This window comes from Podarcis muralis, chromosome 12, assembly GCF_964188315.1.
Source record: "Podarcis muralis chromosome 12, rPodMur119.hap1.1, whole genome shotgun sequence".
Taxonomy (NCBI): Eukaryota; Metazoa; Chordata; class Lepidosauria; order Squamata; family Lacertidae; genus Podarcis; species Podarcis muralis.
Genome location: NC_135666.1, coordinates 22,356,817 through 22,371,593, shown reverse-complemented (window position 1 = coordinate 22,371,593; position 14,777 = coordinate 22,356,817). Strand labels below are relative to the sequence as shown.

At 44.5% G+C, this 14,777-nt stretch overlaps 1 protein-coding gene across 1 annotated transcript in view; it reads left to right on the top strand.

Moving 5' to 3' along the window:
• The window catches only part of GPR158 (G protein-coupled receptor 158), a 120,523-nt gene extending 106,014 nt beyond the window's left edge, over window positions 1–14,509 (top strand). Inside the window, exons 8-11 of the mRNA XM_028750558.2 lie at window positions 4,376–4,514; window positions 7,192–7,297; window positions 8,165–8,311; window positions 9,091–14,509. Of these exons, the coding sequence (XP_028606391.2) occupies window positions 4,376–4,514; window positions 7,192–7,297; window positions 8,165–8,311; window positions 9,091–10,515 (1,817 nt within the window). The 3' untranslated portion in view covers window positions 10,516–14,509. The remainder of the gene's footprint in view (window positions 1–4,375; window positions 4,515–7,191; window positions 7,298–8,164; window positions 8,312–9,090) is intronic.
• The last annotated feature ends 268 nt before the right edge of the window (window positions 14,510–14,777 follow it).

Below are 14,777 nucleotides of genomic sequence, written 5' to 3'. Positions count from 1 at the left end.
AAACTCTCCTGTGGTTCAGGACAGACAAACATTTCTTCACTATCAAACCAGATTCTTATTTTGCATACTGATGAAAACAAAATGCTGAACTCAACATCCTAATCCTAACCTTTTGGAGAGATTATTCATGAGGCTAAAACTTAAATGCTGCCAGTATCTTGTCTGTTCTGCCATGTAACAGTTTTTGACAACACACTCCGTGTGTGACAAGCTAAAATTTGTTATGTAGGAAATCAAAATTTAGCAAGTCTTCCACCCACTAACAGGTTGAATTCCCAAGTATTATTTCTCTGGGTCCAGAACAAATTTGTAGCATGGGCTCAATTTCCACACCGCATGGCCCCAATTCACCTGTTTCAAAAAACAAGAAAATTGATTAGTGTCCTTTAGCCTTTAGACATATTTGCTTTTGCGCCTTATATTTCACGTTGAGTGAAAGATTCCAGCATTGCATGGAGTTGGACTAGATGATGCCTGTGGTCCCTTCCAACTCTACAAATCTATGATTCTGTGATTGGCGTTTATAGCCTTACTAATGTATGTATATGAATTCCCAACGGTGACAAGTGACAGAGGCACTTTAGACCTTGTTTCTTGCCCCGGGATCTAGGGTTAGCAGGTCCATTTTGAATTTTGAGAAAGTGCTGTCAGCACCAGTCACAAAATGGCTGCCATGGGGGCATGGCACTACACAACGTGGCTGTTATTTGGGGGTTGGGGAACAGCAGAACACAAAATTAGAGGGAGTATCTACATTTGTGATGGAGCTGTAAATCCCATCAACAGCATTGGTTCCCTGAATACTTGGTGCCGATGATTGTTATGGGGCTTGACCTTCCCTCCTATGTGTTCCTGTGTGGCACAAGAAATGCCTACAGGACTCAGGGAACTCTGGAGAGAGCACGCCACATGCAGTTGTGTGCCCTTCTCTCTCCTGCAAACTCCAGGGTTTTTTGTATAAGCACTCTCTCTCCAAAAGAAGGGGCTGAGCCAGAATGCTGCTTGATCTGTTCCAACACTTAAGAGATATTAGGAGAAATTCCAATATCTGTACACTCTGTGTAGTTTAAGGGACAGATATAGGAAGCAGCCTTTTACCAACCAATCAGCCTAGTGTCTCTCCAGGTTTTTAGCCAGGGCCTCTTCCAACCCTACATGGAACTGCCAGGGATTAGGACTGGGACATTCTGAATACAAAGCATGTACTCTACCACTAAATTATAACTCTTCCTCATAGATACATTGCCCCCTCATAGTAATTAGCTTGCAGCCTGGGCTACTGCTCCCCCCAGTTCCCTAGAACCCTAGCAAAGTGCATACCCTCCAACACTTTCCCAATAAAAATAGAGACATCCTATTCAACAACAACAACAACAACAACAACAACAACAACAACAACATTTATACCCCACCCATCTGACTGGGTTGCCTCAGCCACTCTGGGTGGCTTTCAACATATATAAAAACATAATACAACAGTAAACATAAAAAACTTACCTATACAGGGCTGCCTTCAGATGTCTTGTAAAGATTTACTTATCTCCTTGGCTCGGGGGGGGGGGGGTCGCATAACTCCATACCCTCCAACATTTCTCCGATGAAAACAGGGACATCCTAAGGAAAAGCGGGACATTCTGGGATCAAATCAGAAACCAGGATGGCTTCTGTAAATCCAGGACTGTCCCTGGAAAATAGGGACACTTGGGGGGGTCTGAAAGTGTTCCCTTCCTCCCACAATTGGGCCCAAGTTAATTTAACATCAGATGTGATTGCACGTTAAGATAATGGAGCTCAGGTAAGCTAACGTATAGATAGTTCCATATTGTGAGGAGGGGAATGTGATGATATTGTGAACTTTAAAGTTTCTGATCTGTGAACAGGAGGAGAAGATGCAAGTATTTTTTTCCTCAGTGACAACAAGAAACCGTTAGCAAAATTCTGCCTGGGGCAAGATCCATTAGATGCAGGGCTATTTTTTCCCCCAGCCAGAGCTCACCTCTCAGGTGGGCGCCATTGCCATTCTAAGAGAACAAAGGAGAAGTTGTTCTTGGTGAGTTCTGGCACCTATTTTTCCATAAAAATAGCACTGATCAGATGCCACTACTCAGCCTTGTCCCATAAAGAAGTGTTTGCAAAAGTATCTGCTTATCAGCTGTGATAGTCTTTTAACACATCTCCATGTTCTGTCAGATCCTGCATAGGTAGGTTGACTGCATGATGGACAAAAAAACCCCTTGAAGATGGTGCATTAACTCAGTCTTTTCCAGATTAATCACCCCGCACTTCTCCATCTGTTGTGTTTGTGTGTGAAGTAATGATTTTGTGCACCTGCGCCTAATGTTGGCATCAGCAAGTGTTGCTGTTCTGGGTCAACATCTTGAGTTGGCCGGGGTCAGTCAGCAGTGCAGGGACCCATGCTGTGGTGATGTGCTGGCAGGCCGTGTTTGTGCTACACTTTCATTTGCTGAACCAGTGAGTCAAAGGATCAGACTGCAAAGTATATTTGGGATCACAGCTTGAAAGGATTCTTCGGGGATTTCTAGCCTGGAGCTTTTAGACTTCAAGGACTGCTTGCTGCCAACAAGCCCAATTCCTTCCAAAATGCTACATATTTAGGTCACCAGCTTGCTCACCTAAGATATGGCCAATGCCAGGGAAACTGCGCTTTTATGCTAACAGATTTGTAATGAAAAATAGCTGCCAACAGAAAAACACCCTTTGCCTTCTCCCTGGAGAATAACTTTACTAACCCATGAAATGGATGTGATAAAATTGCCTATGAAAGCTCATATCAGAATACACCTGTTAGGCTGAAGTCTAAGTATGCTTCTTACCAGTAGATAGTTGCAGTCTACAGGAGAGTTAGCCCTGAGTGCTCACTGGAAGGACAGATCGTGAAGCTGAGGCTCCAATACTTTGGCCACCTCATGAGAGGAGAAAACTCCCTGGAAAAGACCCTGATGTTGGGAAAGATGGAGGGCACAAGGATAAGGGGATGACAGAGGACAAGATAGTTAGACAGTGTTCTCGAAGCTACCAGCATGAATTTGACCAAACTGCGGCAGGCAGTGGAAGACAGGAGTGCCTGGCGTGCTCTGGTCCATGGGGTCATGAAGAGTCGGACACGACTAAACGACTAAACAATAACAACAACAGGAGACTTTCTCTTAGAAGCCCACTCTGTAATAACTCAGAGCAGGGCTTTTAATGCGGCTGCCCCTGCTCTCTGGGTCGAGATACAGCAGCCACCCAATATCTGCACTTTCTGGAAATAATCGAAGACGTTTTTGTTCTGACTGGCTTTCCCGGCGTGATAAATGGGTCTTTCCCATGAGTAGCTATTTTGTTAGGGTTTCAGTCTTGTTTTAAATGTATTTAATAAATCATTTTAATTTCACCGGTGTTGTTTCCTTTTTAAACTTCTCTCTCCCTCTCCGTTAGTGATTGTTTTTAATTGTTAGCTGTTGCTTTTAAAGCAGAAAAGTAAAAATATATGAATGAATATTAAATGAAATGAATAGATCAGTCTGATAGTTAACAACTCTTTTTTAAAATATTTTTTATTAATTTTCCAACATATATTAAACACAATACAATACACAATACACAAACAAACACATAAACACGTATAATTTCGAAAACCTTTTTTTCATAAATCTTACTTCTCTGACTTCCCCATGCCTCCCCTTTCTGCATCCCTATTTCAAAATTTCTTCAGCAAATCCTCACTTAATTTAACTAATTTCTCATTCCCCCCCTCTCTTACCTAATCATTTACAGCTGTAATCCTCTTTTTTCATTACCCTTGACATTTTAGCACTCATTAATTTTATAACAGTTCTTGAGATAGACTTTGAATTTCTTCCAATCTTCTTCCACCGTCTCTTTTCCTTGGTCACGGATTCTGCCAGTCATCTCAGCCAGTCCCATGGGACTGATAGTTAACAACTCAACTGGAAACCATGGGTTACAAGAAATTCATTGCAGAGGGACCCTTTTCTACCTACCCATTACATTTGGGATGGGATGGGATGGAGGAGAGATCCATGTGCACCATCTTAAGCTCATTGGAGATGAGTAACTTTTCCGGCCTTACTTACAAAACAAATACAGTAGTGTACATTGATTCCATTAAGTGCATGACACCTTCCCCTCCATTGGAATGAATGGGGGAGCTAACACATGCAGGCTTGCAGGGACATTAGGTGATGTATCTACCATTCTGTTACCTGAAAGCATACTGGCACACGCATAAATTCCGGTTGTTGAATTTGTATATATATTCACACCAAGATTCGAACTGATAATTTCAAGTTTGCTCTCTCATTTTTAATGTATAAATACTAATGTACTTCTTACGTTGTTTCTCTTGCAGCTGAATTTTTATTCCTCTTGTGGGGCGTTTATCTCTGCTATGCAGTGCGGACCGTGCCCTCGGCGTTTCACGAGCCACGTTATTTGGCTGTTGCGGTTCACATTGAGCTCATTATCTCTGCGATATTCCATGCAATTAGGCAAGTGAGCTGTAGCCTGGTTCTTAACTGTTTACTTTCAACATGGTACAATTTGAAATGGGTCATCAGGCTAAGATGCACATCAGAAAGCCCCCCAAATGAAAGCGTTCCTCCTGCAAAGCGCAGAATTCTTTAAAGACGTTCTCTTAGATGGCTGAAGAGATGAGCTTCCTATCTATTAATTAGGCAGGCAGGGTTTTCAGTACATGCATCAAAGGAAATGGTCTCTCAACAGCATTTTATGCATTTATTATTTCCAAAAGCTCTGTACAACTATATAAATCTTAATTCAAGAAGCTTTAAAATAACACTTAAAATCCAGGGTTTAAAATAACCAAGAAAACTATCCGGCAGCAGGCAGTGGGACATGAAAATGTCTAGCTAGAGTTGCCCCCTTTGGGACTGGTAGGGCGGAATCCTGGGAGGCCAACAGTAGGTGGAGCTAGAGCCTGTGTAGGTAGAGCCAACTCTTTATAGCTTTGTCCTCATTCTCCTGCTGAGTTCTGCAAAGGCAAAACTGAGACTAAAGAGGAGGAAGGGAACAGCCAGTGTCAGCATCGCCCTTGAGCCAGTGCCACCAACTGGACTCATACACTTCAGCACTGGGCTAGGCGAGCTGGGTAGCACTTCCAGAGACCACCTTCTGCACAGGAACAGGTCAAAGTGCTGTGGACTCACAGCTTAGAGTTGTGAGCACCGGATTCACTTCTGCAAGATGACAGTTGTCGCACAGCAGAGTATAGCAGAGTATAGCAGAGCATAAATGACTCGTAGAGCACCTCTGTTGAATATCTTCTTTATTCTATCTACAACTATAGTACATAACTATATACAGAGCTAAATGAGGTCTAAACGAAAATGCTGAACTGCACTGAGTGTCTGCAGCCGCTCTTAGCAGCAACCTTATCTATACACACGATCTCTCTCTAACACTCAGTCTCTCTCTCTCTCTTTGATGTGAGGCTGGAGTGGAATAAGTAGAGAGCAGAAACCGCCCCCTCCTCTCTGGAGAATCAGCAGAGAACATCAGCAGATTCTTGGATATGGGAGGGGTGAAATCTCCTCAGCCAGAGCCACTCCCTTTAAGGCAGGCAGGTAACAGGTGGCAGTTGACTGAGGGCAGACTGAGGGTGGCGGGGCAGTGCCCCATTTGCCCCAATGGACCAGTCTCCTCTTGCTGCTAGTCCCATTTGAAATCATGCATAGAAATCTAAGCCTAGGCATCAATGTTGAAAAGAAACCAGGGAAATAGCTCCCTAGTCATGCAGCCTTACAAAATCCCTACAGAGGCAGAATTGAAATCTGTCAAAAGCCTAGCAGAATAATAATTTCAAAAAGCATCTTACCTACCTGCTTCAGGCTGACCTTCCTCAGGAAGAGTTCCATAACTTGGGGGTGGGGGCACCACCGAGAAGGCACTGGCCCGCATCCCCACCAGCCATACCTCTGTTGGTGTCAGGACACAGATTAAGGCCTCCCAAGATGCTCCTATTTGATGGGCAAATTTTATGGCCTTTCAAACAGTGTGTAGAGGGCTATTGGTTTCGTTTGTTATTATGGTACGTATTTTTGTGTTTGTATATTGTAAACCACCCCGTGATCTTCAGGTGAAGGGTGGTATAGAAATTTAAATAATGATGGTGATGATGATGATGATGGAGGAAGCAGTTTTCTTCTAGCAATCCTGGTCCCAAGCCATTTAAGTTAATATTAACTGGGCTCAGAAACAAAATGGAAGCCAGGGCAATTGGAAGAAGATTAGTGTGATATGATCCATATCAAGATAAGTGCCTGTTAAGTATTTTGCCTGGTGCTTTTTGCTGCAACTGCAGCTTCTGCTTACTCTTCAAGGGAAGTGCCCTTGAAGAATGCTTTGCAATAATTTGGTCTGGCTATGTGACCAAGGCATGTGTCATAATGACCAGCACCCTTTGGCATCGATGCCAGGTGTTCTGCACCCTCTACGATGCTCCAGTCACAGATCTCCAAGGCTCTGGCTTACAGAGCAGTAGCAGGCAGGTAGGAGGTCACCACCATTTTAAATTGCCCACAATGCCCCACAAGGGACTCTAGATTCCAGTGCATGGTCTGAAGGCACACGAGAGCACCACTTTGGTGAAGCTGGCTAGCCCCCTGGATGGATGACTATCTGGCAGCCACATGTACACCCCCCGTGGGTCCCATAATATAGAGCAGGATATAATTGTGTAAGGAAATGAACAATGGATAGATGAGTGGGTAGTTCACATCCACCCACTGCAAGAGGGTATTAGTAGTGCTGCGGTCCTCCAGTGGTAGCCCCACCAATGCCAGAGGGATTCCACCACAGTGTGCTTTGTCAAGAATCCTCCCACTTAGAGCCATCCCTGCAAGTTTTCACTTTATTGCAAATAGAACATTGGGGTGGCTTTCCTTATATAATGGGGCTCGTGCACATGAACCCTGCATGTGCATTGCTGCTCTGATGTGCACACAAGGAGGCTGTGTATCAGAGGATGTGTGCTGAGGGAGAGACAGGCAACAATGTCATATTCGATCATGTAGTGCATTGTTATATTCGGGTTTTTGCTCTGTAAGAGTCGTCAGGAATATTAAGGATCTAGCATTTAATGTGGGGGGGGGGGGGGAGGAAAGTGGAGGAAGATGTATTTGCCAACCCTGTGGATTCTATTTTTAGGTTCAGTCTTGCCTCAAGACTTCAGTCTGATTGGATGCTGATGTTGTTCTTTGCGCACACACACTTGACTGTGACAGTCACCGTTGGGTTACTTCTGATCCCGAAGGTATTCTTTCTCTACTCTTTTCCCCATGTCAGAACTCAGGGACAAATGCACAGTACGCAGGAGATCTCTTACTGGGTCTCTTCATGTTTGGGCTTTGTTTGTTTTTTTTAGATTTTGCAGAGGGTTCCAAATTAAATTGGAATGTCGACCTTTCCTCTCAATCTAAATTGCTGCTCTGAGCTCCATGGCTGGATGTAAGAGAGAGGCACCCCCTCAGTGCCACTGCCCTGACCTAATTTGGATACCTTAAGGCAGCTTTAGAAACATCAGGAGTTCTCATCACAGATCTTCCGCCTAACATGCATCTTAGCCCTCTGATAGATCAATATAACTTGGTGGCAACTGTTGTTTGTTGAATTAGGAAATAGCCTGAGAAATCTCATGTTTTGAGGAGACATCTAAAGATATATTTCTCTCTAGAACTGCAAAGTATCCTGCAGTTGCTCCCGGCAAGTATCTTTCCATACCAGGGATGGTGAACCAGTGGTCCTCCAAAGGCTGGTGGACTCCAACTCCCCATCAGTCCCAGCCAGCAAAGCCGATGCTCAGGGATGATGTTGGGGGGATGATGAGCAGGGATAATAGAAACTAGAGTCCAGCAACAGCTGTAGGACCACAGGTTCCCCAACCCTGTTCTATATGAAGCTAGCAGGGCAAAGGTTTCTATGCACATATGAAGGCTATGCTCATACTTTAAAAGAACAGCAAAAAAGTTGAATATTCAGGGGGAGGCGTGCATGACAGCCACAATGGAAGAGCCAATTGTAGTGTCCGGGAATGTCGAACTAAAGAACAAGGGCATGTTCTTTGATCTTACTTGTTATATTGACCAGGGCATTTATTTTGACATCTCACGTATGTTTTCAGTTTTCCCGTTCAAGCAATAACCCAAGAGATGACATAGCTACTGAGGCTTATGAAGATGAACTCGACATGGGAAGATCTGGATCTTACCTGAACAGCAGTATCAATTCAGCTTGGAGCGAGCATAGCTTGGATCCGGACGATATTAGGGTACATGCCAACCTTGTGAATTTTCTCTCTGTGGGTGTTTTTTGTGGGTGTTTTTTTGAAAGCCAGGTGGGAAATCTTCAGTAATAAGATGAAATAAATAAATGATGAAAATGATGGCCTGCTCAGTCCTAATAAAATCTTTGGCATGGTAAATTCAGTCTGACATAAGCAGCCTCTCTGATTGCTGGAGAGTTACTGCAGACTGTTAAAACTGAAGAATCCAATACAAGGACAACTTAGTTTCTTGCCCGAATAGATTCTTCCAATGGCTTCAGGTTACTCTCACAATATTCTCGTATTGTCGTATGTTAAACTCAGTGAAGTGTAACTGAAATGATGGCCATTTTGTGCTGCTCTTTGGTTGTCTTCTGCATGTGTAACTCAGTCCAGTTGGAACTCTGTGTGCAAGTGGGGAAAGGGCTCTGTACACATTTTTTTTCCTGGGCTCATTCAATTCTGCTGATCATCTGTTGGGGAAGAAGGAGTTGAGAATAGAGGGCTGGATTCAGTCCTCCTTTTTATGCTCTCTGACAGCAGACGATTTGCTGAATTTGACCCAATCTGATTGGATCTTCATGCAAGCTCAGCTACTTCATCAGGTTTCAACTCAGGGAAATGTACACCTGGGTCCCTATTGGTCCATGTGTTTCCTTCTATTGCAGGGATAGGGAACCAAGACCCAGATATCTGATCCCTAGGCCCTTCAGGTTAAGAAAAGCTACACTACATTTATTTTGACTCAATATATACCTTCCTGACAAGTATTGTCTGATTTACAGGATGAATTGAAGAAGCTGTATGCCCAGCTGGAGATTTATAAGAGGAAAAAGATGATCACCAACAACCCACACCTCCAGAAGAAGAGGTGCTCCAAAAAGGGCTTGGGTCGTTCAATCATGCGAAGAATCACGGAGATCCCTGAGACAGTCACCAGGCAGTGCTCCCGGGAGGAAAAGGACTTTCTGGAGCATGGGGTTTCGAAGAATACTCCTGCGACAAAGAAGAACCCACCGGATTCTGGGGGACACATCAAACCGAAGGAAGAATCCTTGAGGAACCGAGTCTTCTCGTTGAAGAAGTCTCACAGCACTTACGACCACGTCCGGGAGCCGGCCGCAGAGCCTAACAGCTTAACAACAGAAAGCGTGGAGGTCATCACAGCTACTGAGAATTCCTTGCTGGATTCTGCCCCTGGGAAAAAGACCGCAGACAAAACTGAAGCAACGTCCACTGAAAACGTCCCTTTGGTGTGCAAATCCGTGAGCGCTCACAATTTGAGCGCAGATAAGAAGCCCCTTCACCCCAGAACGTCAGTGTTGCAGAAATCGCTCAGTGTTATTGCCAGTGCCAAGGAGAAAACGCTGGGGCTGGCTGGGAAAATGCAAAGCGAAGAGGGCGGCAAGTCGCACAAGTCTCAACAGAAGGGCAAAGAGGGGAGCAAGAAGCACTCGGGCACCGATAAAAGCGAGCATAAGGATTCTCACCGGAAAAACTCTGCCCATGCAGACGAGGCGAAGAAGACCCATAAATCTGGGATAATGAAGCAACAAAAGTCCACTCAGGCAGCTGGGAACCCTGAGGCGGCAGCAGCAGCAGCAGCAGCAGATAAGACCCTGCCAAAGGGCAAAGTTGACATCGGAGAGGTTTGCCCCTGGGAAATCTATGACCAGAGCCCGGGGTCTGGGCATTCTGATTCCAAAGCTCAAAAGCACGTCTCCATTGCTTCCTCTGAATCAGAGAAGCAACCCTCTTCCCCGGCCAAGGGCAAAACGCCCCACAAGACTGCGGAAGGCAATCAGCTCCCCAATCAAAAGAGCACAGATAGATGTGAAGTGTGCCCTTGGGAGACCCAAGAAGAAGAACTGCCAAGTTTGAAGGCTCAGCGGGGCGAGAATGCTAATAAACAGTGTGCCCCCAGCGTTTCTGCTGGAGAGCCCAAGGAGCTGCTCCAAAAGACAACAGCACAAACCACAGATAAACAGGGAGGCCAGACAAAAAATTCCTCCTCCTCTCCAGTGGGGAATGCGCTTCCCTCTGATTCTGCCAAGCCGGCAGCTAGTAACTTACAGCAACCTTTAAGGTCTCGTGTGGAAATCTGCCCTTGGGAGTACGAGGCGCCAGAGTTACCCAAAGGGGAGAAAAGTATAGCTTTATCGAACGCTACCAGTTTAAGCTCGAATAAAACGGCGGCGCATCCGAAATAAAGAGGGCTTCTTAGACTGCTGGGAAGAGAAGCGAACACCTGAATGAGAAAGGGCTGAAAAGAGGGAGGGGGGAAAGGTCCCGAGGATCTGGAAATTCCAAAGGAGCATCACTTAAGCAGGCGGCGAGCACCTTGAATACGTAGGAACTAGGCAAAGTGAATTGTCTCTTGTTTGTTTGTTTATTGTTGAGTGCCAATGGGGTTATCAGTGCGATCCAGAACATGAGGAACTGTGGCCCTTCCCTGTCCCCCCAAAAAGAGTTTACATTCCAAATGAGCGAAAACATGCCTTTAGAAATAATTTAATTTTTTTTTGTAATAATGTGCGGGGTTGGTAAGTAAGCGACATCAAAGTAATGAAGATCAAATGTAATTATTCCTAAAGGCCCTGTAGTGGCATAACGTGGGTTACAAATTCATTAAATGTCATAAAATCTAATGGAGTTGTTGTGAAAGGCCTCGGATCAGATGCAGGATACCACCGAGACTCGAAGCAAATGGATGCAGAGATAAAAATTGTGTGCTGTGGGAGCAACTCCAGAAACGAAAACGAAACAAAGAAAATCATGACTTTTCACTTTCATGGGATCATAGAATTGCAGAGTTGGAACCCAACCCCCTCCTTATCTCTGCCCTTGATAGCACTGCTAACTTAACGCATCCCCCTCCCCAATTATATTTTTATATGATTGCTCTCATTTTTCTTATAAATGTATGTACTCTGTGTCTCATATTTAAGCATTCCAGTTTGTATAATGTTTGCAAATAACTTTGATATGATTATGTGACACAACACATTTATGCAATCTGCAGGTAAAATCGAATGTGTGCAATTCTGAAAGCAAAACTTGCTCTAGAAATTGGTTGATTTCTAGGACTTACGGCAAAGCTCCCAAAGGCTCGTTGAAGCTGTAAGAAAAAACACACTGGGGATTTTATTTGGCTGTTCTTTTTTATTTTTTTTATTTTTGGTCGTGGTTTGTATTGTGGGCTTGTTGTTTCTCTCTGTTATTTCCGATTATGATTTGATGCTGTACGATTCAGGGTTTTTATACGAGGTACGTTCCGTCTCTTGCACTTGTCCGTTGATGGTCTTTACTAGCGGAAGCCGTCTCACCTTAGGGAGTTGCACAGCTTGGTAAATAATCATAATGATATTTATTGTTTCTGTAGCGCTTAGAAAGCAAGCACTGTTTAAAAATAAATCTGAGGACAATGTTTCTTAGAAAACGGGCAAAATGTTATTTATCATTCCAGAAACTCTACTTTAATAATTCTTCATCGGTATCTTGCTCAGTACTTTATATTGAGCCAGTTGAAGGAAAACGGGGAAATGTAGAAGATGTCTTCTGCAGAGTGGGAATTCTGGAATGCTGTCTGGATTCATGTTTCAGGAGAGGAATTAGGTTTGAAAGGCCTTGTTCATCATACTGTTAAACTTGAGAGAATCAGAAAGTGAGGATCCTTCCTGCCCTGCACCTATTAAGTAAATGACAGGACAAATAAAACAGTTATCCCCCATTTGTTTCTCTCCTGCAAAGCACTTGTACAGCCAGATCCTGTGCATGTTTACTCAGAAATAAGCAACACTGAGTTCAGTGGGGTTTACTTTCCAGGTAAATGTGCAGGTTATGGATTGCAGCCTTAATCTGCAAGGTGTTATTGTGATCATTAATTGTTCTATAGCACTTTTACCAAATTAGGTTATGATATCATTTCTCTCCGTGACCCACCCACCTACTGACCACGGTTGCCAGCTCCTGTCCTGGATACCGCGATGATTGCTTTAATGACGCCAGCTCAGTAAAACAGCATTTGGGAAGGGTGCCTCCACCCCAGCAGTGCAATGGCCCGGTTCCTTGTCTTTTGCTCCTGATGCAAGCAGGACTCCGATTTTGCCTTAGACTAGAGCATGTAGGGGAATTAGTTGAGTGGAGGGATGAGCACTGAGATGTATGCAAGTCCCTGCTCCTAATCACTGTTTCTCTCTGTAGCAAGGGGGCGGGACCAGTTTCTCTCTGGATGGAATTGGGCTCTCAGCTGCCACTGGCCCCACCCAGCGTGGCTGCTGGCAATGAATGCTGTGAGTTGGAGCCCCGCGACATCTGGAGGGCCACAGGTTTCACATCTGTACTCTGCATATTTCAGACATGGCCTCCACAATTGCCCCAGCAGTGGGACATTTTAGGGGTGGCACTGCCAGGTTTGGATGGGAGAGCATTGGGGAGTTCAGAACTTTCAAGTATATAAAGCAGAGACTCAGTAGGAGCAAGAAAGCAGTCCTACTTGGCAGCACCAGGGAGCAATGTGGGCAACTCCCACCCCCACCGAAGACTGCACTGACACTTCCAGGCAAGTCTAACTAGACATTTTTCATGCCCCCCTCTCTCTGCTCTGTGTCTTCAACGCACATAGTTGTTCATCTGCCTCCTCCCTTTAGCTGGAGAAATGTCATATTCTAAAAAAAAACTGATGGGTATCTCATACAAATCCACAGAGGGAATCCCTCACCTATCGGGACAATATGTCCTAACAGTTAACTCTCTTTGATGGAATATGGGAAATATAATTCTGGGCTTTCATTAAAGAGCTTTCCGCCCAACAAAAGACAGCTCAGGCAGCAGTGCTGCCACCACTCCCTATCACTTTGCTGCTACTTCCTTGCAAGGTTCCTTGCATTGCACATGACATTGTTGCTCTTGAACACTGCCCAGCCCCGTATATCCAAGACTCAGTGATGTGAGCCAGGAATGGAGTGAAGTGTCACGCATCACACATTGCGTCATTATGAGGAAGGGGTGGAAAGTGACCAAGAGTAATGATGGTCAACTCTGAGTCTCTCATGTTGTCTATTTGAGTTGATGTCCAACTTAGAGCAGTTGAAGCAACCACCGCGATATCTGAGTCAGGAGATGGCTACCCTGCTCATAACATACCAAATATTGATATATATATAGAGAGAGAAATCTATGCACTAGCCAATGCTGGCTTTTCAGCCGTATCTCATTCATCTTCAGTACACCAGGTGAAGTTGGTGGCATTTTTGTAAGCTGAGAGTGTGATCTGAAAGCATATGATGCAGTTCTACTGCTGAAGCTAAACAGGTCTGGTCATGGAAGCTACCTGGATGGGAGATAACCACTTGTAGGACACTCTGAGCTTTGGATGAAGAGCAGTGCATAATTTTTTTTTTTTAAAGCAAGCACTTTTTAATCTCCCTTCTACCAGTGATGGTTGAGAGATAGTCATTCACCTAAAGCTATCATTCATTTCTAGCTGAGCAAAAATTTGAACCTAGTTTCAAGGGATCCCAAGGATGAACTATGCACTAGTCCAGCCAAGATGTGGACAATTGCTTAAGGCTGTGTCTATAACAGTCCCAGCTGAAGCCAATGGTGTCTTTGATGGGCAAAAATGAATAAATCTTTGTTAAGGATGTCATGGAATTTTGGATAACACAGAGGCTGAAGACTAAACAGTAGCAGTTCAGCCTCTTAAATATAGCCCTAGGTTATAGTCTACATCTCCACCTAGGTACCAAAATGCCCCGTGAGTTTAATTTATTGGGTTAATACGCCTGCCTCCTGGTGTGTGCACCATGTGTGTTCTCAAATGAACACATGGATCTCTTGCATGCACAGAGGTCTCAATATATCCCCTTTAAATGAAGCTGTCTTTCACTTGTGAACTCAGATCAACCACCTTTATTGAAACGAATGGAGACCCCATTCTGGCCTGGATAACTTCATGCATGCATGAAGATACGGTGGTGACTCCTAACTCCCACCTTACTGAATCTTCTGACTAAAGTGGTGGGCACACCACTTTAGAATCCCAGATAGCATATGAAGACAATTCATCTCACTGAGATGAGCTCTGTACTATGTAAGGATATATGCAGTGTCTTCTTCTGCACTATGTAAGGATGATGGGGACGGTGTCAGACAGGATAGGCAACCAGCCACAAGTGCTCTGCATCCACATCGGGGGGTCTGGGTGGCTAGGATGCTTTATCTGCATGTAGTGTTGGGATGGGGAACCTTTGGACCTCCTGAAGTTGCTGGACTCCAACTCACATCAGGATGGCTGGTGATCAGAGACAATGGACATTGGAGTCCAACATCTGGAGGACTACAGGCTTCCCACTCCCAGTGCAGTTAGTGGCTTTTACTGCCAAGGTACATCAAATGAGGAAAACACCTGGAACTGCCCTCCCCATCTATATTCAAATCCTTGGCAGGTTTTTATGTGGGACAGCAGCCA